A 25,957-nucleotide genomic window follows, 5' to 3' on the forward strand; every position below is an offset into this window, starting at 1 on the left:
CAAATGCAGCGCTAAAAAAGTATAAATATGGGCCTTAGTGGCCACATAACCTGGTCAGACAATCTCTTCACATATCTGCCCAAGTTACTGGATGGAGGAAGTTACTCGGAAGTGTTTAGTCAGTCAATCTCCTGGAATGTGCTCAAGACCTGAAACCTTTTAGACAAAGGAATATGCAGTGGGCTATGGGAACTGTTCACAAAATTAGCAACGGGTGACTTTTGAACTCTACATAGATGGCAGTAGAAATAGCCTTGTGGGAGATGCACAATGTTCCCACCAGTTGGAGTAATCAAGGCTGATCTTGACAGGTGCCCTCACATAAATCTGGGTCGCTTGTAATTGATAATGACCCAATCCCCCTTAAGTGCTTTCATGGTTATTCCAATCCATCCTACTTTTCTTGTCAGTAAAATTTGATTGGCTCTAGCAATTGTAAATATGAACATCATTCTTTAGCTGGACAGGAGTCTCAATTGTAGGAGAAGGAACATTGACCATTACTTACACATATAGGCAACAAGCCAGAGGCAGATTTATGGTCACTGAATTGGGAAGGCCTTGAATGTCATTTCTACTCCTGTTTCCTTGGGAGCCAAGAGGGGTGAAGGGAGTTTGGACAGTTGTGTCACATTAGAGTTCAGGGGCAGTTAATTGAGGTGAGGGCTGGCTAATCTGGGTTGATACTCTTTCTAATGGGGGTAGCCCTTCCGTACCAGACGGTTCAGGATCATATTGAGTATGGTGCAACATAGGTGCACTGCTACCTGCAATGTTATGCTCGGCACAATTCAAAGGTGAATTTTGGCTGCTTTTGGGTATCAAGGAAACCAATTTCATGGCCCCTGAGTAGGGGGAATGGACACTTAGACCAGCAGAGTGCAAGCTCCTGATATTTTGCAGAAGGTATTCAATCTCTCCCAGTTTGGATAGGTAGGAGCAGTTTTTCCATCAACCCCTTTACACTGTCCAAGAGTCTTCCATGAAATATGTCCAGGTCCCAAGTGGAGGTGTAGTGATGAGAGCTGACCCAATGGCAGAGTTGGAAACAGTTTGAGAGTCTAGGGGATCGCTTTCCATGCCCTATCATCTTTTCTGTATGGCCGGAGGTGCTTATTGTAAGGCAATACTGACAGACCAAAGTAAGCGGGCATGATAACTGCATGAGGCACTGTATATAAAATTTGCAGGGCTGACTGTGGCAGGGAATCCAATGCAATAGTGGGTGTGGGCTCAGTTCTAGACTGTGACATTATCTCAGGAGATAACTGAAACCCAGGGAACAGTGCAATACTAGAAGATAGTGGACGTTCTGCATATTCAATTTCTTTGCTGAAAGCGCTTACTGCCTTTCTATAGCCATCCATGTGGTTGTATTTGTTCCAGTCTTTGCTGCAGAGGGGGCCTTGAATTGCACCATCATAACATAGATAAGGAATAACAGAGATTAAGAGAAAATAATAATATTAAACTGCCAATCCACACCTTGGAGAGTCACCACAAAGTAGATTCAAAAGGAGTGGCCTAGACCAGCCTCTTTTGGGTGATGATGGATGAAGACAGGCCTGCTCTTGGCCTGGTCCTTGCACAGGCCCAACCCAGGTGCACCCCGTGTGTGTCCTGCGCAGCAGGAAGCATGCCACACTATGAAGCGGTATCAGGGGTTGTTGCTGTCTCCTCTCCTGCATCTGGAAAAGCACATCTGGGTGCAAGTTTACCTGGGATTCGAAGCCCCTATGAGGCAAAGTGCAGAGTGTCCAAGCACAGCAGGAAATGTGCTGCGCTATTTAGCAGTGTCAGGGGTATGGCTGCCTCCTACCTGCATCTGGAATGGCTCATCCAGGCACAAATTCACCTTGGACTTGAAGTCCATCTGAGGGAAGGAGCAGAGTGTCCCAGAATAGCGGAAAGCATGCCACACTATGTAGCAGTATCAGGGTGTGACTGCCTCCTCCCCTGTGTCTGGAATGGTGCCTCCGGTGTGAATTTACATGGGACACAAAGTCCCTCTGAAGCAAATTGCAGAATATCTCAGCTCAGCCGGAAGCATGCTGCGCTATGAGGCTAAGTGCTGAGTGTCAAGTGGAAAGTCAAGATAAAGTGCTGAAAGTATAAACACTAAACCACAATGAGGCCATACTCAATTTTAGCCTCATGCCAAGTTAGGTGTAGATTTGACCAGCAATCATATATCATACAGTCAAGGGAAAAAGCACCTGAATGTGCTGTATGGGATTTTTGGCACAGGCGTGAAGGGTTCAGCAGATCAAGAAGACAGGTCCCAACTTAGAATCAGTCAAGTAGACACAATGAAACAATTACAAACTGTGTAAATCTTTGCGGGCTCCGAGTCCTAATGGGGTCCCTACTGCTCTGATGAAGCTGAATCCTACAAACAAATGGGGATCGATCCTACCACCAGTGTTTCATTTGGTTACACACTCAGGACTGGTTCCACCCTAATGGAAAGGAGTAATCTTGTATAACGTTTATAAACAAGGCCCTCAAAAGTTGCCAAGCAACTATCAACTCATTGCACTGCTAGATGCAGATGGGAAATTATTTCTTAAACACTTATTATTTCACCTGCTGGTATAGATGGAAAAGAGCAAAACGATTAACCTACCATCAGTTAGGCCTCCGCCCTATCTACAGCATGGCTGATAATATTATAGCCCGGATTATGAGTGTGAAGAAAGCACATGCCCATAAAAGCAGCCTTTTTGCATCCTTCATAGACTTTTTAACAGCCTTTAATAAGGTGAACCAAACCAGATTGTGGAGGAAGATTCAGGAGTTGGGTATCCCCCACACCCCTAGGAATTTTACACTTGATAATAGAGCTCTGCAGCAATACATGGCTTAGAGTGAAGATTTCAGCTAGTCATGGTATTTCACTAAAAAATCCCACCATCAATGGCTTAAAGCAAGACTACATTCTAGCCCCTCTTCTTTTTAATTTGTATATATCAGACTTAGCTGATATACTCACTCACAGCCTAGATGATGCACCAAAGCTAGGGCAAACCAAAGTCCTTTTTTAAGCTTATGCTGATGATTTGGTTATCTTGGCGACCACCCAGATTGGCCTCCAAAGGCAACTTAATTGAATTTAAGTATATCATCAAGATATCAACCTTTGCATCAAAATCAACAAAACAAAGGTAAAGTCCTTTGGCCGAAAGAGTTCAAGTTCAAAGTTTGTTTGGAATATAGGTTCCATTAAAATAGAAGATATCGGGGAATATCCATATTTATGATTTGACTTAGACAATAATCTTTCTGGGAAATATCACGTGGAGAACTTTGAAAACAGAAAGACATTGATTTATTAAGCTTTAAAACAGCCCTCTGTTCTCTACATGGGAGGAGAGCTAGGCCCTCTACTGAATGTTCTAAAGGCCAAGATTATCCCTGTTCTTTTATAAGGGGCCTTAATGAGGACCAGTTATTTTATGCAAAGCAGATCGCACATTCATGAATTGCATTCAAAAGCTATTTCACTTAAGGCATTCAAACCCTTTGTGCCGTATAAGGCTAGAGCTAGGTTTGACACACCTTCCACTTTTCTGACATTAACCAGAGCATGCACTTCATAGAGGTGAAGGAGGCAGGAGCCAACACTTCAAGATCACTTATCGCCAAAGCATTTACTGCATTTATGGGAGGAGCATTCCTTTCAGAAAGGTGACTGGAAGACCTACTGGAAGAATATAAGCTCCCCCTGATGGTGACACAAGTATCTATGTCAAGAGCAGTGCGTAAACTGCTGCTAAAAATGGGAGTGAAAAGCTTACCCCTGAGTAGGGACATTGATGAAGCCTTCAGATTTAATCACATTAGATAAACCATAGACACCTCATCTAGGGTAAGGCAACCCTATTTCGATTTGAATCTGCAGACCTCAGGAGAAGATCACATTTATGCAGTTTAGGTTTCACAATCTCACATTTAAGGGTTTTGTTGGCACTTGGAAATGTAAGGGCTGTATTGATAAGTTATGTAGGATGTGTAAGCCAGCCGAAGAGTCAATTGAAAAAAAATATTGTGCCTATAGCCAACCCTATTTGACGTATGAAAACAAAACTTAAAGCCAATGTTTAATGTAGAAGGCATTAGAACATTATCAGAGGTGGTATTATTTTGATTTAAGGGTGGTACTGTAAAGGCGAGGGATAAACCTGAAGAATTCGTGAGGCAGGCCATCAAGCTATGGAAGGAAAATACTTAACTCTTATTCATTTTAAGGAGCGTCGATTTTAATGTGTTCCTTTTTAACCAAGATTCTGCGATACGTTTTATGTAAAATAATTATTCTACATAGTTTTATATAAGCTTTAAACAATAAAGCATACTACTACTCCCACTCGCCGCTAGACAGACCTGCACAAAACAACATTATGGAAATTAGCCACTTTCAGTAATTGTTTGATAACTTCATGCCGACTAGTTAATTGGTGCCAAAGTTATTAGCATACCATGAAGCACCTTTTTCAAGTTTACTGTCAGATATTCACAGTGCATCCTGTAATATTCACAGTGTAACCTTTCTTGTGTATATGGCATGCGGCCTGATGCTGCTCAAAAACAAAAAATATCCCAAACGAAGGAGAGCAGAAAAGGACATGATAGCAGGACGGCTCACGTGGCTGGGCAGGGGGCGCGGGGGGCATGGGAAAAAAATAATAAAATAATATTTTTTTTTAAACTTACCTTTACTCCTGCGCGCCTCTCCTCTCCCATCGCTTCTGCAGGCACAGGCTTCCAGCCTGCCCTGTGCCAATCATGACGCTGCTCAAAGCAGCATCAGGATTGGCTGGGAGCGCCCAGCTAGAGCACCCCAGGCAGACTGGGAGCCTGTGCAGGCTCTCTCCAGCCCAGCAACTGTGTTGCTGGGCTGGAGAGAGCCTACAGCACGTGTGTTTGGCCGGCCTGAGATGGCTGGCCAACAACACATGCTCTCTGGGGTGCCCACCCCTTTTGCACGGAAAGGATAATAAACAGAGTTTATTATCCTTTCCGTGTAAAAGGATTTGCAGAGGTTGCTGCTAGCGGGGGCGATGCTCCTCCGCCCATATGGAGGAGCTACGCCTGCATGATAGATATCACCATGCAAGTTCAAGGAAACTTTACATCAGTTTATCAGTTCATATTAGCATCGAATAATCTGAGCATGCAGTTTTCACAGGATGATTGGTGTAAGGTAAAGGCATGCTTGTCCATGGGGTTGTTCGGAAGATACTAAGGTTAAGGGAGGATTAGTATGGAAAGCTAAATTAATAGCAATTATAAGGTCAGACAATTATTATTTGTGAAACAAGACTGGTTGTTCTTCAGCCATATCCTACCTCTTCACATGAATATGAGCAATATTAGCTACATCAGAGACAAGTGAAGAAAATGCATTATACGGCATAGATTGTGAGTTTGTACTTAATGACGCTGATTAAAGAAAAAAGTATTAAAAAATCTGCAATTTTCACAGAGTAGTGGAAGACTGAAAGGGATGGATAAAGTAAATGGGCTAAACTGAATCTTTTGAGAATGACATTATATTTCATACTTAGCCACAATCATTCCAGGTCGGTCGCATTTTTCCCCTCTCTGAGCGTTCCACATGGAAGATAGTGGAGTCCTAAATTCTTTAATGACATCTATCAAGCTGACAAATACGTTTTAGCTTTTTCCCTACTGAAAGATAAGCGACTAAAACGGCAGCCAGGGAAGAGATATGAACGCTCTGACAGCAGATAAAGTCAACACCTTTTGTATGTTTGGATAACGCCATCATTGTGCACTGATCCTGCATCACGCTTCAGTCGCCCAAGCCCATGGCAGCTGTCAGTGGGCAGATAGGGGCTTCACAGCAGCATTCACTGCCTTCAGAAATGCTTTGTAAAATACAGAGATCGAACAAAGTTGGCTGCAACCTTCACAGCAACACGATCGGATTAGATAACACTTTTACAGTTATACAGTTAAGGACAATGCATTATAACAGAATGAAAATGAACAAGTATTTCATAATTTCAGGGACATATTTACTACAAAGTGGCACAGGACAGCACAGGAAGTGACTTGCTGCGCTGCCCTACACCAAAGGGAAAGGAATGAAATGCACCGTATTTGCAAAATACGGTGCATTTCTGTCCCTTCCTCCTGCGCTGGTGCACAAGTATCGCATAGCGCCAAGGCAGGAACCATTGCACCACCGTGCAAGGGTGTCTGCGTTGTAGGCAGGATTGTGTTTGTGCAGAAAAGGGCAACTTCCAGCAGACAAACAATCCACAGAGGTGTGTTCTTCTTTGTATATGTGCTGCAGAAATGTTTTAATTTCTCCTTTTTTTTTCCTCTAAAAGCAAGGAAAAATGACATTTCTCCTTGTGCCTCCCCTGGGAAGGCGCACGTTTTCACGCATTCCCAGGTTTTTGGAGCCCTGTAAATCTGGGAATGCATTAAACCCCATAGATGTTGCATGGGAAAACACACTGCAATGCCCATGGAACGCCTGCCTAATGCAAAGTAAGGCAACACAGCGACTTGGGCTACTTTGCATTACACCATAACTATGAGGCCATGAAAAGCCATGAAAAGTGGCTTTCCGTGGATTCATAGATGTGGGTCTGCACTCTGCGCCTCCGGAGAGTCACTAAAAGTGACGCACCGGCAGCACATGGGGCTTGTAAATATGGCCCTTAGTTTATTCCTATTAAATCATACAGTAGCTTTTTTTAAAGTCTGCTATGTGTTTTTAATGGTAGAGAGCTCTGTAAATAGCGTCAAGCAGGCAAATAAAAGAAGACTTCTGACTTTACCAATTTAAAGTTGAGTTTTGAGCACATATAGATCATGAACTGGGGCAGTGGGTCGTAGATTACAATCCATCCTACATTACAAACAAAATCTGATTATGTTCAGCGAGGGTCATCCAGAAAAAGTAATAGAAATAGGTGACTGATTTTTACTTACCATGGGAATGAAGAACTGTGTAAATATTATAATCAGACCAATGGCAAGAGCTTTAGGCCTTGCAAGGGATAGTAAAGTGCTAGTGCTATGTAAAACCAATACAGTGCCAGAACACAACCGCCGTCGCTATTCTTTGTGTGTATTTGCTGCTGCAGTGTGTATCATGGTGAAGATATAATGTGGAGCTCCCAATGTAGTCACAGACTTCTTAATTCCAGTGTTCACAAATGAGCAGTTTACAGAACAATATTCACTGTCATTGATATGTAAAATTGATTGTTTTGTATCTAATAACACAATATTACATGACCCATAAAGAGTGAAAGGTTTGTAGCCTTCATTCCAATTCCTTTTTTCCCTGTATGGTGATAGATAACCAAAATGGTAGGTTTCTTGATATTTAATTGGTAATGTAAGAATCAGTGACACAGACTGATGGTAAATTTTATATTATTATAGTTCTCTTTATATGTGCAAGATAGAAGAACTAGTTCATAGCTCAGAAACTGCTATGAACAGTTTTGATAATTAATTACTAAGTAAGTCGCCTCCCACGCAGGCCAACGCACAGGATGTCACTTGTTAGCTCTACTGACACAGAAGTTCCTGTACCTCTACGGCCTCTTCTGAGCAGAAGTCAAATTCTTTACCCTGACCACAAGGATTCACAGATCGGATATATAGTTCTAAAAAGATTGTGTATAAAACGATGTTGCTTAGTCTTAGGAAGCAGAAAAAGTGATTTCTGCAACATTGCAATCTCTGAATGTCATCATACGACAGATACATTTTAAGCACAGACATATTAAAAATGACAGTAAATTTAGTTATGTTACAAACACCCTTGTCCGCAGTGCGCATCCACAACCATTGACCACCATCAAATGAGAGAAAATTGCATAATACTTGGAAAATGCCATGTGTATAGTAACAGAACAATATGTCATAAAGGCGCTTACAGAGAAGTGTACAATAATGACATATTGGATCTTTAAAGGACGTGTCCCCGTTTAAATTATATTTAGAAATCATAATGAAATCTTGCTAATTTAAACACTTTTTCGGATGTGTATGTTCTGTCTCGCACATAGATAAACTATTGTTGAGTGCAGATTGCAAAATTGCAGCTCTAAATATAATAAACTAATAGAAAAATAATTATACTCTACTCGCCAAAAATAGCTGAATTTGTGCCTAAGAGATCCTGCTCTAGAGCTGGTGTATTTAATTGGTTGCATACTTCCTCCGACTTATGGGCTGGGGCCTTTCACAGCAGAAAGCATATAGGCCTCATTGGGGGTTTGGAGGATCTTCAAGTTGGTGTGTGTTGAGCACCAATGGAGATTCTGCTAGCTCACGATCATTGGCAGCAGCCTTCCCACCACAAGGCTGGCGACTTTGGTATTCATGGTGAAAGGGGCATAGAAAATAGTTTTTATCAATTCCTGATTTTGTGTTACATTCTGCAGCTGCTTGGAGCATTTAGTTCCATAAACATGGTGGTTGTCCTCCCACAGGAGTTACTATGTACATTTTCTAGCAAGGTAAGAAAGGTTAAGCTCTGAGGTTTCCCTTATATTATTGATTAAGTTACATTATCCACAGGTCCCTCCAGTCCTCGTTTCATTCATTACTAATGGAGATAATTAGCATCTCCATGACCGAAAAAAGAACACAAGGAATGCTGGAAACCCCTGCCGCACCCCCTGCCATCAGGACTATTTAACACATATTTACCCAGCATTTATTCTATTCTTTTTTCTGACCACGATGGAATGGAATGAGGAGTGGATGGGGCTGCCCAGGCAGGGATACTGTGGCATCAGTGCTGGTTTTCAGTCGCCCTCCAGCTTGCTGCTGAAGTTGGCAGTTCATGGAGCATCTCCCTGCATGTCGTGCTGGCAGGGAGTCGCGTGTTGGTAAAGCCCTGGGTGACCAATGGTCAGGCCTGTTTTTCGGGGTCAAGGGTGCACTTCTTGTATGTCAGTATGTCTCCTGGGCTGCTAGGCAGCATGGGTAGTACATTTGGATGTTCCATATTTGGAGTTTGGAAGCGGTGGCTGGGCTCAGTTTATCGGGATGCCTGAGTTCCTGTTATGACATCCTGTTCCTGCACTGGCATGAGGTGGGCTAGACCCACGCTGGTGCTGCAGGGACAGTGTTCCTTGCATTCCAGGTACCTTGGACACCTCATCTAGTGCACTCCGGGGGCAGGTACCGCAAAGAGGCTGTTTTGTGCAATTCTGGCCAGTTCTGATGGTGTGAGTGCTTCTTGGGTAAAATTGTGAGGTGCTTTCTGTGCTAGGCCATGGGGAAGCATTCTTCTAAGAAGCAGCATTTAGTGGAGTCTTCTTCCTCTGTTTTGCCCTCAGCTTCCTCTCCTTCACCCATCAGGTCTAAAAGGGAGCATTGAACCTGAGGGTGCACATTTGTGTAGGCTCATAAGGGAGACCTTGATGGAGGTGGGGGATTTCTGCTGGCCTAAGAGTGTTACTCCTGCTGTGGCTTTGCAGTCTTTCGGATCAACTAAGAAGGGGCCTGGTCCTGATGAGCAAAAGGGGAAGCATGTCTCCAGGAAGATGTTGCCTGATCTCACTAAGCATGTTAAGGCCAACATGGGGTTCCCTGAGAAGGAGATGCCTGAGATATCATCTGGGTCCTTGCTACGTCAGTTTCAAAGCTCAGCCTCCATGGACGTTCACCCCTACATTCAAGAGGTTCTCAAGCATGAGTGGAGGGATCCTGAAAAAATGTTGCTGCCCGCTTCAGGGCCAAATTATAAGCATTACAGGATATGTAGAAAGATTTACCAGATTCCAACCCCATTTACTCATTTGTGGTCAGTCTGGTGGGTAGGACATCTTTGGTAGATAATTCAGTTATCAAGGATGCTGTGGATATAAAGGTTGATGTGTCTCTTAAGAAGGCACATTCAGGTGCTCATCTGCCTCATAGGGCTGGAATCTATGGCACATATGTGGTGCAATTGATGATTTCTGATTTTAAGTTCCTGTATAGGGATCCCTCTTCAGACTGTTCTGGGGTTGCTACAGGATATTGAGCACAAGGTGGAATATCTTTCTGTTGTGCCTTTGACATGGTGAGAGCTGCCGCTCTCTCAGGTGGTGCTTGTGTGGTTGCCCTTTGCAATCTGGTTATGAAGGACTGGAGAAATTATGTGGCTCAGAAGTCCTCCGCCCTTAGGCTGCCTTTTGCAGGGAATGTGTTGTTTGGAGCTGAACTGGAAGATTGAGTTCACAAACTTTTCAAAGGAAAAAGCATTCCTATTCTATAAAGTCGGTGCCTGGTGCCAGGCGACCTTCCAAACGCAAGTCCCCTTTTCGTTCATCATTAAGGAGGCAGTTTGTCTTTTCCCAGGGAATGTTTCCTGCAGGGAGAGGCCATGATCAGAAACCCAAGTGTCCCCCTCCTAAGCCACATTCCTAACTATACAGGGCAGGATTTTGTGGTGTCAGGTCGGCTGCAGCATTTCCTTCAGGCCTGGAAGGAATCGTCTTCAGATGCCTGGGTGTTGGATGTTTTGAAACATGACTACAGGATCGAGTTTGAAGAGGTCCTTTCTGCTTCAGGTTTCATCTGAATCCATGGTCCTCAAGGTTAGTGAAGAGAGACACTTTGGCTCAGGGGATTGCCACTCTGCTGAAGATGCAGGCCATTCAGGAAGCCCCTCCTTTGGAAAGAGGCCAGGGGTTGTACATCATTTTCTGGGGGGCGAAATCTACCTGAGGCTTCTGGCTGGTTTTGGACTTGGAGGCTCTGAACAAGTTTGTGAGGCATGTCCCCTTCAAGATGGAGATGATACAGCAGATAATCCCCCTGGTGGTCAAAGGTCATCCGATGTGCACCTTGGATCTGCAGGATGCTTTTTACCATGTCCCAGTACATACTCACTCCTGGCAGTTTCTGAGGTTCTGTGCCCAGGGGAGTCGTTATCAATTTTGGGTTCTGCCATTAAGTCCTTCAGTCAGCTCCAAGGGTTTTTACCGAGGTGGTGGCTCCTCTGGTCGCTTCTCTCTGTCTCCACGGCACACACCTGCACCCTTATCTGGATGATTTGTTGATCCACTCTCTGTCGATGGAGCAGGGTTTTTAAGACCTAGAGGTGCTGTATGCATCTCTCAAGGCTTATGGGTTTCTGCCGAACTTGAAGAAGTGTCAGTTAATCCCATCTCAAGATCTGATGTTTATTGGGGCTCAGTTTTGCACCCATCTCAACAGGGTGTTTCTTCCATCCTCCAGGGCATTGGTGCTGTGCTCTTTGGGTCAAGGGGTGATGGGCCTGACTTCCCTTCTGGTCTGCAGGTGGCTTTGCGTGTTGAGCCCCATGGCGGCAACAGTTTTTATAGTTCACCTCCTCAAGGCAGACCATCTGTTGTATGCCTTTCCTCAGATAGCTCTCATTCCCAGGTTTCTAGCTTGGTTAATGTGGGAATCCAGGGGGGTTGTGGTGATGCTGCCATTTTGGCCTAGTTGCTCTTGGTTCCCAACTCTCAAACCTATGGTGATTCAGGGCCCATGGATGATGCCTTGCTCCCCCTCTCCTCTGTGGCCAGTGCCATCTCTGGATCTGTAAGAAGGGGATTGGCACATAGGGGGATCCCTTGTTACTTAGTAGTGGCTATTCAACAGTCCTGTGCATCTTCCACATTAAAATCTTATGTGAGACATTGGGGTAGCTTCCAACATTAGTGTGGGTCTCTCTAGTTGTCTCCTTTGGAGTGTCACTTGATGGATGTGCAGCATTTTTTGTGGGATGGTTTTGAGAAGTGTTTGGCAGATTCTACTTTGTGGGCAAAGGGGACCTCTATTAAAGCATTTCGCTCTCCCTGGGGGAACCTGGCTGATGTGGGAGATCTGGTGGCAAGGTTGCAATGAAGCGTCTCTATTTCTTGTACTCTGATGAAGGCTCTTTTTCCATTTTTGGATTTGTGTCTCGTATTGAAGGCTCTGTTGTCGGCCCTTTTCAAACCTTTGAAATTGACAGCTACTAGATAGGTCATGTGTAAGATGTTTTTTTTTTTTTGCTGGCTTTTACTTTTGCCAGCTAGATTGGGGAGCTGGGGGTTCAGGTGGCCAGGAAACCCTTCTTGACCTTCTCTGAGAATGGTGTGGTGCTGCGGTTGGATTCCGCTTTTGTCCCCAAGGTGGCTTCCTTGTCCCATAGTTCTGAGGAAGTGATCTTGCCCGCATTGGTTGCCGAGTCCGGGGGGAGGAGGAGGACTTGGCTTGGGTATCATTGTACGTGAAGAGAGCTTGCAAATTTATTTGGGCTGGATAAGGTCTTTTTGGAAGACCAACTCTTTGATTGTGTCTTTTAGGGCGTCCTCCCGGGGAGGGAGGGTTAGGCTTTGTCTTTGTCCGTCAGCATATGGATCAAGCAATTGATTGAATTGGCTCATTCTTTGTCTGTGTCTCATCCTCCTGCTGCGTTACTAGGACACTCAACACAGGGAGTGGCAAATTATTGGGCTGAGTTGAAGCGGGTGTCCATTTCTGAGATTTGTCGGGTAGCTACCTGGGCAGCCTCCAATACATTTGTCAGGCATTATCATCTCCAGAATGTGTTGGGGCATGATACAAATTCCGTTTTGGGAGTGTTGCAGGCCGTAAACTACTGATTGGTTCTGTTATGTGTTAGTTTATGCTAATACATCACTTTTGGATGTGGCTGTATGGTGTTGTATCTATTTGTGATATCGTGTTCTTTGTCTATGAAGGCCAGGTCTTCTGACTTTGATATTTTCCATTAGTAATGAATGGGATGAGGACTGGAGGGATCTGGGGGTAATGCCTTATTATTCACCTGTAATCCTGGTTCTGTAGTCCTCATCCCATTCATTGTCCTGCCTCCCGACCAGTCCGCCTTTGTTTTCTAGGGCTTGGTAGTCGAGAATGAATGCTGGGGAAGTATGTGTTAAGAACTCCCAGCTATAGGGTTTGGGGCAGGGGTTTCCAACACTGTTTGTGTCCTTTTTTATGTCATGGAGATAGTAATTTTTTCCATTAGTAATGAATGGGACGAGGAGAACAGGACCATGAGTAATGAAGATTACCGGGAGGTAATCGGACATTTCTCACAAGGAATGTGGGGAAATTATTTGAGAATAAAGGGATTTTTAGTTTTCTTTGAGTGCCAGCACTGCGTGGAATGAATACAGAATCTCTTGCATTCTTCTAAAGATAATGCACATGACACTTGATTATACCCAGGCCTACTATTTTCACAGACACATTCACAAACACATGCGTTGAGCCCCTTTCATAATAGGCTAGCAGTATTTCACAAAATTATTTTATAATGCTCATGAATACCAAATCATTGGCAGTGATTGCTGTACATTTTGCATGAATTTACCTCTTCTTGTTGCTCTTCCCCTGAACGCTGAATAAACCATTGTACAGAAGCTTGTTGCGATTTGGGAATACATTCCAAAAATGTGGAATTGAACTCAACCCCAAAAATTTTCTTTTCATCAGCAGCAATATGGTTATGTTCTGAAAACAAAAATGCAACAAGGAAGATTAATCTGAACCTAATTTGAATGACAATTTAACAGTGCTACAACTATTTGCAGGTAAGAATATTACAATCATTTGCAATGAGTATTTAAATACTTTGGTTGTACCCTGGAACTCAGGTAGTTTTCCTATGAATGGCATGTATAATCTGTGAGGACAATTATTGTACATGCGCACAGTACATTGCAGTGAGTAAAGGTATGGAAATGTCTATATAGTTGCTTAGTAGAATGAGGTAATGCAAGAAGGAGAGAAAGACCTGTGGTCATAGCACTCTGAAAATATAATTGCAATGCACAATAATATAACCACTGCAATAGGCTATTGCCAAAAATATGTTAAATGAATAGCAAAAGCTATTTATGAAACTAAAAAGTAAATAGTAGCCATTAGATTTTTTTTGCATTAAAATTATATGTGATTATTAATCATTAATGTATTTTTACAACACTTTGTTATCTAAACTGAAGAGCACAAAATGCAAAGCTTAAAATGTATAGATGCTTAAATGTTCATGGAGAGTAAAACGCATGCATAACAACCAAACATCATTATAGTTAAAATGATTTTCTAATTATTAATAAAAGTGCATTAGGATAAGAAAATGTTCAAATTACCAAACCCATGAGAAATCCCTAATTTAAAAACAAAAAAAACAATTTTGAGAGGTAAAGGTTCAAAAAATGTGTGCGTCTCTACAATATATCTTTTGTGATCATATGCACCCTTCATCAGTCTCCTAAAAATAGTTTTCCTAAACCAATCAAAGCCTGACAGTCAAACGTTCTTCTATTGTTTGCTCATACACAGCCAAATAATCCATGATTCTGTATTTATCTTTCTACCTCTTGCTGATGAATCTGTCTATGGTATGTCAGGCTTATATCCACTAACACTTTCAAACCCTGGATCCACCAGCACCTTCAATGCCATTCTGCTCTGCACATTAGTAACTTGCCCTACTCCTGAAGCTAGAAAAGTCTACAGAACCAGATACATATACCCACAGCACTTAACTGCCCTAAGTACCACAATGTATGCAGATTCAAATTCTTCCTATAGTTCATATGTCCTGAAATACTGTTGAGCAATAAAGACATGGCAGTGTCCCCCTGCTGTCCTAACCTTGCCTCTCTCCACTGCTATAGCAGTGACTTGACTTAAGGAAGCCTCCATGAGAACAGTCATATATTTCTGAAATTAACCAAACACCTCAGATCAATAGGAGAAGGTATGTATTAATAATGGGATATGTATGTGATGGTTTGAGGAACAATGGCAATTTCACATGCTAATGACTTGTAGTGACAGAGATTGCGACATGCATGTGATTTAATTATTTGCTGAAAACATTGCAAATTTCCAGGTACAATACACTGAGGGCTCACATGTGAATAAGGCAACCTAGCGGCAGGTCTGATCTGTCAAACTACTTTGTGATACAAATCAAGGCAATGTTTAAGCTGAATGTAGGTTATAGCCAGACTTTGTCCATATCACTTGATCAAAAATGTCAAAGAAATCAAGATGTCCTGCAGTGCATTGGCAGAAAGGTTCAAGCAATTCCAATGTTCTTCATGAGGCTTGATGCTAGTTAAGCAACAAATGTATTTAAATGATTCCGGTCTCATTGTACTTCTTTAGCCCTGATTTTACCATAGTCCACGTTTTTATTTTATTTTTTGCAGAGCTGAGCTCTTGCCTCTTTTGCCAGTTTCCCAGCATCCATAACTACTAAATCAGGCTATTCCAGCAGGCAAACTTCCCAACAAAGCAGGGGCCAAAGATCCCTTTATATCAGGTTAAATAATTGAGACATTAATTCTGGAATCACTTTCTGGAAGAAAAGACTCAAGACAGAAAGAAAATGTCTTACAGTTATTTTCTTTGAGGCATCAGGAAGTCCTCCTTCAGAGGGTGGGGATCTTACCTTCACTTTTAGATTCATTCTTGGTCTGAGGTGCCAGCAAGTTTGTTTTTTTTTTGTGAAAGAATTTTACCTTTGTTAATTGAACAAGAGCAACTCACAACAAAAATTAACCGTCCCTACATTAACTGCAAATACATTTATAATTTGAACAAGGCTTAGAATTTTACCACAGGTCTCTGAAAATTCGAACATAAGATGACAGGCAGTGCAGCAGAAAGGGCAGGCCCAGCTACAACTGCCTCTCACAAGGGAGAACTCTTTTAAACTTAGCTCATGCTTCTCAAGGTGGAAAAACACATCTCCACACTCAAGCATTTTGTTCACTGTCTGGGAGAAATCCACATCTCACCAAAAGGAGGCATTAGCAACAGTCAAGTAACATTGAACAATGGCAGAAAGGGCTCTTTGGCATAGGTAGAGATTTGCCAACTTTCTAAATGTGTCAAATCTTAAATAGTAATACAAAATCAAATCTGACTTTATTATTAAGTTGGATTTTTAATTACTATTAAAATGAGTTCTTTCTAGTTGCTCCCAAACTGAAATTAAGCATTTTAGGTTTTTATAATTTAACCAGGTATTTTACTACTCGCTAGCCAGACTTACTACAGTGAAAATCTGACTTTGAGGTGTTATCACTGCCAGAAAATGTAAAACATCAAATATACATGTCCTAATGTTTTTTAACTGCCAAGCACCCGGCCCTATGGCCATTTATGCCCTACTTTAGGGGTGATTTTAAGTATAAAGAAGATTTGTTTTGCCAGAGCGAAATGGCAGTTCTAAAGCTGGATACCCAGGCTACAAGGGCAGGCCTAGAGACATGTTCTATTGTGCTTCTTTAATGAGTGACACACTACGTGATGCAGTCCACTAGTGGCAGAACATTTATAGGTACTGTATACATGTAGTGCCATATAATAAGGACATATAAGTAAATTAAATGTGCCAATTAAAAATATGTCAAATTTGCTCTGTTTAAAGGGGGAGCAAAGCACATTCCCACTGGTTAGGAGGAGTAAATATTGCAGAAACTATGACCAACAAAAATAGGTTCAGTAAAAGAAGGCACAAATCTGGGGACTGCCATGCAAATGATGCTAATTTCTAACAGAGATTTACTAGAGTCTCACACCACCATGTTTGGTGCCTGCTATCTGGCATCAGTCCTCCACAGAGATCAAAATTCTAGTGCACCACTACAAACCAAAATGCAATGATGTGAATGTACCACTAAGACCCAGCTTATGAGTTGCACAGTACTGAGAGGTGTAATTTCTGCATGTTAACTTACATTTTTCATTCAGTTGCAAGTTATCCACATGGAAGGGGGATAACTGTGTGGTCCTAATGTATGCACCAAACATTGGTGTAGCCTTGTATGATGCTCTCTCTACAGTATTCTTCACTTTTGTTTCCCCTCATTCACCTCTCTCTCCACTCTCCTGTGCTCTAAGCCAAAAGGTTTTCTCTCCGTCCATGCTACCTCAATCCCACTCCTTGCTGGCTGTCACTATTGGTTTTGACATTGACAGGTGCATTTGAAATGTGTCAGAATTGGCAGTCAACAGTGGCAACTGGTCATCTTGAAAATGTATCTGTTAGACATTTAAATAGCTAAGACTTTGTGTGATGGAACATAAAGTAAATCAAGATGGCAGGACACAAAGAGATGCCCATTTTGAAAGTATTGAAAATAAGGTTTTTATAGCTTTAAGATGGCAGTCATGGTGCTTGATGAGACGTGGTGGCAAATGTAACATTATGAAAACCTTATTTTTTATACTTTCTATATGATCTCCTTAATTTCTAACCTTTCTAGATGGCTGCTGCTTTGAATCGATCACTCCACCTTGCATCACTGTTAGTGTTTTTGTCAATGCTTTTGCATTTAGAAAGCATCTCGCATTTGCAAAACTAATAAAGGTGACCAAATAGCATTGGAAAAGCAAGGTACGTTGACATTGCCAATTGTTTCTAAAAATGTGTCTAGGTACACTATACGGCTCACTCTCATAGTGCACAATATGACACTGTATGTTAATATACAAGACACAAGCATCGTGAACTGTGCTTGAAGGTTAAGCATTCACAGCAATATATTGTTTATGCAGTCCCCTTGTTTATTGTGCACTGACACATTTAGACTTTTGAGAATAGTATATGACTACACAAACTTTGGATGGCTGTGCAATATGATTTGGTACAAAGTATGTTTTTTTTAAAAAAACAAACAGAATGTGGTATTTTGTAAATAAACAACAGCTGTACACATTCACATAAAATCATTTTTTAGATATGATTTATGCATACAGACTTGCTGCTGTACTTTTAATTACAAAATCAAGAGACACATCATAATGATGTTCCTGCTCCATTTTCCTTCAGAGGGTAGAAGAGATAGTGAGCATTCCAACTTTCAACAGAGAGCTCTTGTCTAATATCTAAATTACATTGTAAGAATTCAACTTTGTAGGTTTCTCGTTTGCAAAACTAGCACAAATCTGGTGTCATTGTCTACTAACCTGAAATCATATTGCACTGTGTTTGTCAAAATGAGTTTTTTGATCAAGTAAATGCTAGGAAAGACTACCTCACCTACCGAAATCTAAGAGTATACATCTTACAATTTAAAACTATGAATTCATTTATGTTCTATTTCCTGTACTGCACTGAATTGGGTTCTGTCAGACACAGTGAACGGCAAAACCTGTGCATATCTAGAAACAAATGCTTAGGACAATCGATTGAACAATATATGAAGGAAAGAATAGAACTGGTTTAAAGATGACCTTTTCTTTGTATACACCTGCTTGCTAGGTTCGATGTATACATTTTAAAAATAATTTCATACTTTTTAAAATAATGATTTACTTTTCTATAATAGTAGAGACATGAAAATGCTTACTGTCTTCTTCAATATCCCAGCACTGTGTGTTTGGGTCACCATATTTTACATCTTGTCTCCTCGCTCTCCTAAAAGGTAATGTACATGTTATTAGTCTTGTAAATGCAGAAAAATGATTTGCAAATTAAACTATTCAAAGGTCCACAAATCACACTGTGCACGGTTTTCTGAAATCAAAATGAGATGACTTGCACTCCATTTGGCAAGCACAATATTTTTTTTAATGTGTGGTAATAAGTAAAAACTATTTTTAATATAAATAAAAAATGATGGGAATTCACTCTGTGGAGAAAATATGCACTACGTTGACAGCTTTGTCTGTAAGAAAAATAAAGGACGATTTTGCGAAGTAGCAATCCAGGTTTACAGTTCCCCTTTGTGTAAAAAATCATGTAAATCACTCCTATATTAATTTGGAGCTGTACCTGATCCTCCCCTTAGTCAAAATGCAAGACACTCTCCAGAACAACACTACTCAAAGTTAATTTGCCACGAAAGTTATCGGGTTAAAGGCCATAAATTAATTACAATAATAATTAGTCACGGTCAATTACAACTGTTCAGGTAACTATAAAATAGATGTTATATTCCCCAGCGGATTACGCAATAAAAAAAAGGTTTAATCAGAAAACAATGTGGTAGAGATTTTATGTCCTGCTAATAAGGGTATGGCATTTGTACGGGTTACTAAACCACCCACCACGCTATTAAAACAAGGTTGATAAGGGATTGGCAGACTTAAATACAGCACTGGCAGTCACCTAATGTACTTTAACATAGTTGCCTATGTGCAGCCAGATTAAGATATTGAGTATGTCAGCTGGAAAACAAAGTGCAGCTAAAGCAGCCCACAAACATTATCAAATGTTAAGTCCATGAAACCTACATATAACAATCCATTCTTGAGCTATGTCTAGCATCTAAATATCTGATGAGTGGTGCTAATACGTTTTCATATTTCTGCCTGGCCGTGAGGAATTATGTTTTTTGACTTCACCTTATCTTCAATGAGATGTAGTGACATGCAGCCAACAATTTAGTGGGTGTTATCTGTTAAGGTAATTGGCCTATACTTGGCTAGATATACCCTAAATTGACCAATTTCAGACTAAAACCAAGTAGAATGTATTAAGTAACTTTGTATAACTATGCTCACCAGTGAGTGAAATAAGTGGTCCAATTAAAGGATTCCATTTTACAAAGATCAGTTGGGATGTTATCAAGCCCTGGGGCACTACCACTCTTTTGAAACCTATAACCTTGAGTGACTGTTTCACTGTCAAAGATGCAAAAGAATCGAATGTTGCAACACTGGGGCCTAAAGTCCGTGTTCTCCCTACCTCAAAGTCTGTGTCGCCCACTGATGAGGCCAAGGGGTGGCACGAATAAAGAGCAGAAAATGTGCAAACCATTTGCCTTAAACGCATGGTTATCCTTGCCATGTAATGGCTCTTGTAATTCTGAACAGAGCTGTAATGCTCAACCTTCCCTTTGATTCCTCAGTATGTTTTTATAAGATTTACACATTGTTTTCTAGATTTACATTTAGAGTCAAGAAGTGCCCCTTTCCCCCATATACAATCTGCATGATACACACTTTGAGTGACCCCCACCCTGAAAATAGGATGAATACATTTGGAGAGGAATTATTTCTCATTTTCCATCATCTATTCATGGGCCAAGATGTAAAGTATTGACTCACTTTTGGTATAAATGCAGATTTAATAAATGGTAGAATAGTTGTATACAATTCAAGTAACCAATATCTTAGAGTAGCATTATCCCATTTTCATTTTTCCCTGTTATCTGTGTTTTGAATTCTAGGGCATTCTTGCTTACCCCAGTGGTTCCATGTTTCGAATAAATAACCTACATTGAAAGAAGTATAAGAGGGGTATGATCACTTTCTATCTTTGTATCCATTTTCACAGAATGTCTAACAGGATTGTTTCCCAAATATGTAATCAATGAAACTAAGATATTTTTTTGGGTCATAGATACATTATGAATGGCAGACTGTGTTCTTCTATTGGTGTCTGTTACGCTATTCGTGATAATCATCAGAGGTAGTTGTTGAACACCTTTAGTAGGACATTTACTAGGTGTTAGTTGGGTGGATGGAATGCCCAAGATCTCATCCTCTTGCCCTACAGACAAATCAGCAATAGATTCAAACCTTGCATTACAATCTCCTCCTGTTATCAAGGTGGAGGAATCTACATGATCCTTTATGTCCTTGGGCACCAAACGTGGCCTAATATCTTCAAAGTATTGAATTTGAATTTTGTTCCATTTGAGATGCGCCCAATTATAGACACTGAATATTATTGAAGGACATTGGCCTGAGGGAAATGTTAATTCAGTGTGTTGTAAATTTCTTGAGTGGGTGTTTGTAGACTTGAGATGATACTTCAACCATACATTCACCCATACTGCCAGACCCCCAGAAGCCCTGTTCCTCTGGGAAACAGCTTTGGAGATGCTTCTGTTAATGACACCTTGAGTGTAGCTTCTTTTTGTTGGATAAGTCATGTAGGTTAAATAGCTATATGCTTGCACCACTTTGGGTTGAGATGCATTCCAACATTCCAAGGTTATAGGTGTAATTTAATATAATGCCAGGAATAGTTACTGGGGATAAGGCAGGATGTTCAGTGTGTGTCCCTCTAAAATATCTTAAGGGCAAGATGTGGTGAACACACTGTATATTTACAAAAGTATGACCCAAATGAATAGGACGCTAAAGGCGAACAGAACTCCTATACGGACAATCAGAAATAATAAATGGTGCTTTCTATCCCAAATTTAATTGTACATGTCAATGGTGTTTCAGTCCATTCACAGCAGGCCAATATCATTAGGGGAAAGTATTTAGACACTCAAGTTCAAGTTGCTCTGAGAAGATTATTTAATCCAGAAAAGGAGAGCATTGTAGATTATCAAGATGTCAATCACTGTGGAAGGTAACCTGAATATTCTTTTAATTCTGTAATTTGTGCTCACACATCACAGGTGTAAAGGGGAGCAGTGATACAGTCACTGTTTAGCAAAGAATCAGTATAAGTGAGCTGCTGGTGACCCTGCCTGGCCTTTTTCATTAGCTTAATAATATTTTACATTTTGGCAAAGTTTTATGGTCATAAAGATTAGTGAATATTACAGAGGTGCAAAGTATCCTGTCAAGAAGATTGCAACCCTCTATTGTAGCTGCAATCTTCTTTGAAGCTTTACACAAATTACCTGTTTGAGAACCTTGTTTTATCAGTATGTAAAATGCATTGTATCTGATTCTGTGCACTTCGGTCCCAGGAGTGTTCTGAGATCTGTAAACATTAGAGCTTCACAAATCATTGGAACTTGGTAACCAATGTATAGATAATGCAACTGTCGTCCATCATTTCATCACTGCATAGGGTTTTTAAGATCTGCTTTATGTTTTTTACTGGTATCTGCATTAGCATTCTCACTGCACAATTACAAGTTTACACTGTAATTACTCTAATATAGTGTTTTCTATTGAAATGTGTGTATTCTCACTAATTTGCCCACTTTTTACATACATTTTATATATTACCTGAACATTAAAGTGTTGCATCATCACACTACTCTGATTGCACTTCCATAATGTATTGTATTGTACCAAAACTGGATCCAGCCCCTAATACTCAACAATGGGACCCCATGGCCGCTCGCCCAATTCTACCTTTAGAGGCAAAGAAAATTAGGTGGGGTCAGCTTATTGCAGTGGACTCGGTATTGCCACTGACTGCTAGGGGCAGCCAAAGAGTCTCCTGTAACTACTTGCCAGGGAAAACCTAGCCTGACAGTACCTTACTGCCTTTAGATATTCTTCTGTGTCCACCATGCATGAAGTAGAATTTGTGTGACAGTGTTAGCCAGGGGCACATTTACAACATCATTGTATTAGAGATGTGACAACAAATTTTCCATACTCTACTGGGAAACCCCCCTCCCCTCCAAGTATACATTTCGCATTTTCAGATTAAAAACAATTGGCAGACACATAGAATTTTGCTAAATAAGAAGTTTGCTTTTTAAGCATCCACATGCCCAGGTGTCGGAACGCTCGGAGAACATGTAAATGAACAATATCGGAAAAGTTAAAAAGCAGCAGAAAGGTGGATCTGCGAATAAAATATATAACTGGGTGTTAAAGTTTGTGTATGTCTTTATTTCTAATACTGCATTGCTCCTGTATTTTCACTTTTGGAGCAAAAGTGCTGATGATAGACATCTCTGCCAGACAGATGGGGAATCTCCATAATTTCAGTGGAGCTACCATTTTGGCAGCTCCACTGGAGTTTTTCTCACTTCACGTGGAGACCATTGTGTGTTTACCCTACCTGGGACTGCCATGCCTTGCATGGAGTCTTGGTGGGGTAAACAAATGATGTTCACCTCACACTAAGTAGGGTGAGTGTAAACCACTGTAACCTAGTGACCCACTGAAGGATAGACTCCTAGGGTAAGGTTTCTGCTTGTAGAGCCAATTTAGGCGACAGTGGTTTAGATCCAGTGATTCCTTTCACTCAAAAAGAATGGGGGAACTACACGTTTGATAGGGCAGGAGCAATGCTGATTTACAACAGCACTCCTGCTACTCCAAAATCTGTATGACCACCTTAAGTTTGATTTCTACATACATAGCTATAGAAAAGATGAAGAAAAAATGACAATCCTATAAATGTAATAGTACCATAAATAATTGAGAAGTCTTAAAAGAAGTATAATTATATTTTCAATGTAAGGCCTATGGACAAAATCCAAAGACCTCTATTATCAGGTGATGTTTAGTTAACTTGACATTTAGGGCCTTATTACGATCATAGAATACAATGGAACATGTAATACGGAGTGACGGAGTATCCCACCCACCAAGGTCGTAATTAGGCCCTTAGTTAGAAACCATTTATCCAAACAAAGTAAAGTGAACCTACATGATGGAATATAAAAAATGTGGGGCCAATACTGCAATCATTTAACAGAGGTTCCATAGAGGTATGACACCAGCACTTTATGACTTACCTCTTTGATGTTGGAACATATCTAGAGCAGAAGTGTCCATCCCATGCACAGTACGGGTCCCTGGCCAGGCAGCAGTCTGTGCAAGCACTACCATATGCATCACACCTATGCAGAGCGAGTTGGACAAACCCATCTTTGGAAGTAACGTATAACATTTGCTGAAAAACACGGGAACATGTCGACATTACATTTCAGTCCACCATTCTGGCTTGATGTAGGTATCATGTGCATCTATAGTGGCTGTCCACGGAAATGTATTCTATTTTATGAAGCGAGACATGGCATAGTCCTTTTTAAATTGGTAACATGGAATAGAGCATGGTAAATCTGTCATGATACCTGGTCTGTTTAAGAGTAATGCTAATGGCATGCTAGATAGTGCTCTCAGTATCCGGGCTTTGTGTAAGATAAAATATGCATTGTTTCTTAACATTCTGCATTCTTGCTTATTTTTTTATTACTATTTGTACTGGTGAAAATAGTAATTATTACAAATGCTTTGAATAAACATCTCCTCTGAACTTTGACTTTCGGAGCACCATTAAAATTACTGAAGTATTTTACAATTGATATTGCCTTGAGGTGCTACTGTGATTTGTTAGCTTGTACTGAGATTGTTGAAAGATGTTAGGGGGTCCAGCAGTGACAACAGTAACAATAAAGGGGCTCTTTTCAATGTTTGTTTTTGGTATCTACTTCAAATCACCTCACTGTTTCTGTTGAAATGTATAGGGGGAATGTCCGTATTATGCTCTTAAGTGGGTGGAGATGGGAGGCACAGACCAACTAATACTTGCTCCAGGTGACTTTGGGAAGTGTGCTTTGGAAAGTGTGATTAATGTATGGAAAGATAGATGGGCAGTGGTGAAGTTAAACGTTTACATTACTGATCACTACATCCCGACCTAGCAATTGGTTATCATTGCTAGGTCCATTTGCTACACAGTTTTGGCATTTATTGAGTAATGTGTGATGGAGACAACCCTGAGTAGAATTCTGATTGATTTCTCGAAGTGATTGAGCTTCAGATTTTTTAAGCAGAATACGCAGATGCTAGGATGATTATCTTCCATTCCAACAACTTTACTGATGTCGTCATTATGTATCTTTCAAGATTCAAAGGCATTATGGAGCCGAGGTATATTGTTAGGAAAGAGTGATAAGTAGGAAGGGTAGAGTAAAAAAGGATGCTGGTCATATTTTATTGGATGTTTAAAGGTGAGAATATTGAATAGGAAATAATACACAGATTGGTCATCACTTTTTCTGAGTCAAATTTTTGGGATCAAAAATAATAATATGAAATATATGCTCTCATATAGATTCCATTAAAATATTAAGGAAGCAGAACCAAATTGCAATGGTAAGAACACTCTACCTCTCCTAATATAGCAACTTCAACATGCCTGTTTTCCAAAGGAGACTGTGGTATTTTAAAATTAGCAAAGTGCAAAATTACATGGTGTGTTGCAGCTGATCATTGAACACTGTGGCACCGATTTATGAGGGCCCTAAGCCATTCTAGCACCACATTAGCGTAATTTTTGTTGACGCTAATGTGGCATCAGAAGGCCAAAAACGCAGTGCCATATTTACAAAGTGGCACAATGATTGGCGTTTCCCTGTTAGAGGGGCCAAGAAAATGGCACAGGAAAATATAAGAGATTTCCTTGCGCCATTTTTTGGGCAGCTTTAATGCCTACTCACAGCAGGCGTTAAAAGGAGGTTTCCATTGGTTTCAATGGGCCTCTGGGTGCTTTGCAGGATTAATGCCAAATATGTTTTACCCTAAACCTGCAAAGCACTGGACTAGCATAAAACATTATGATGCTAGTACCCCTTTCTACCACTATGGTGTGCCATATTTTAAATACGGCACACACATGGTGGTGTTAGGTGGCACTAAGGGGCCCAAGAAAAGTAGCAATGTACTAGGTGCAGTGCCACTTTTCATAAATCTATCCTATGTGTTTTTGCCATACTAGGTTAGTGAAACAATCACAACATGCTTTTTAGACATCATAATTTAGCTGCATTCTTCAATTTCTCCAACCCATCATAATATTACTTTTGTGGCCCTGGAATATTTAGCTCATCTATTGAGCAGGGGCAGAGCTTCTGGGGGCGTTTGGGCTGTTTCACCCGCCTAAAAATGTATTATGTAGTAAATAGTTGGGTGCAGGCTCCCTTATTTGGGTGCGTAAGGTATCAGTCAGATTTCACCCTGGATATTTACATGCCCATTCTGCCTGATGCATGCGCATGTGCACGCACACACACATTGGGACTCATTACGACCTTAGCGGTCTTGAAACCGCCAGGTTTGCAGTGGCTGTCAGACCACCGCCAATGTGGCAGTCCGACAGCCACATTACGACCCTGGTGGTAACGTCATGGTCGGACCGCCAGCAGCACCAGCATTGCCCCGGCTCTACTATGAGCCAGCATCAATGTTGTAGGCCGTTTCCCGCTGGGCCAGTGGGTGGAAACACTGCTTCCACCAACTGTCACAGTGGGTAACTGTTAATGGGGCCCACGGGAAGGGGGCCGCCCTGGAGGCAACC

General features: G+C 41.1%; 1 protein-coding gene across 1 annotated transcript in view; it reads right to left on the reverse strand.

The window, feature by feature from the left end:
* SEMA3D (semaphorin 3D) overlaps positions 1-25,957 on the reverse strand; it is a 358,213-nt gene that overhangs the window by 48,046 nt on the left and 284,210 nt on the right. Inside the window, exons 15-17 of the mRNA XM_069228712.1 lie at positions 23,394-23,551; positions 18,348-18,415; positions 13,346-13,485 (exon numbers count right to left, since the gene is read on the reverse strand). Coding sequence (XP_069084813.1) covers positions 13,346-13,485; positions 18,348-18,415; positions 23,394-23,551 — 366 coding nt within the window. The remainder of the gene's footprint in view (positions 1-13,345; positions 13,486-18,347; positions 18,416-23,393; positions 23,552-25,957) is intronic.

This window comes from Pleurodeles waltl, chromosome 4_1, assembly GCF_031143425.1.
Source record: "Pleurodeles waltl isolate 20211129_DDA chromosome 4_1, aPleWal1.hap1.20221129, whole genome shotgun sequence".
In the NCBI taxonomy this organism is placed as follows: domain Eukaryota; kingdom Metazoa; phylum Chordata; class Amphibia; order Caudata; family Salamandridae; genus Pleurodeles; species Pleurodeles waltl.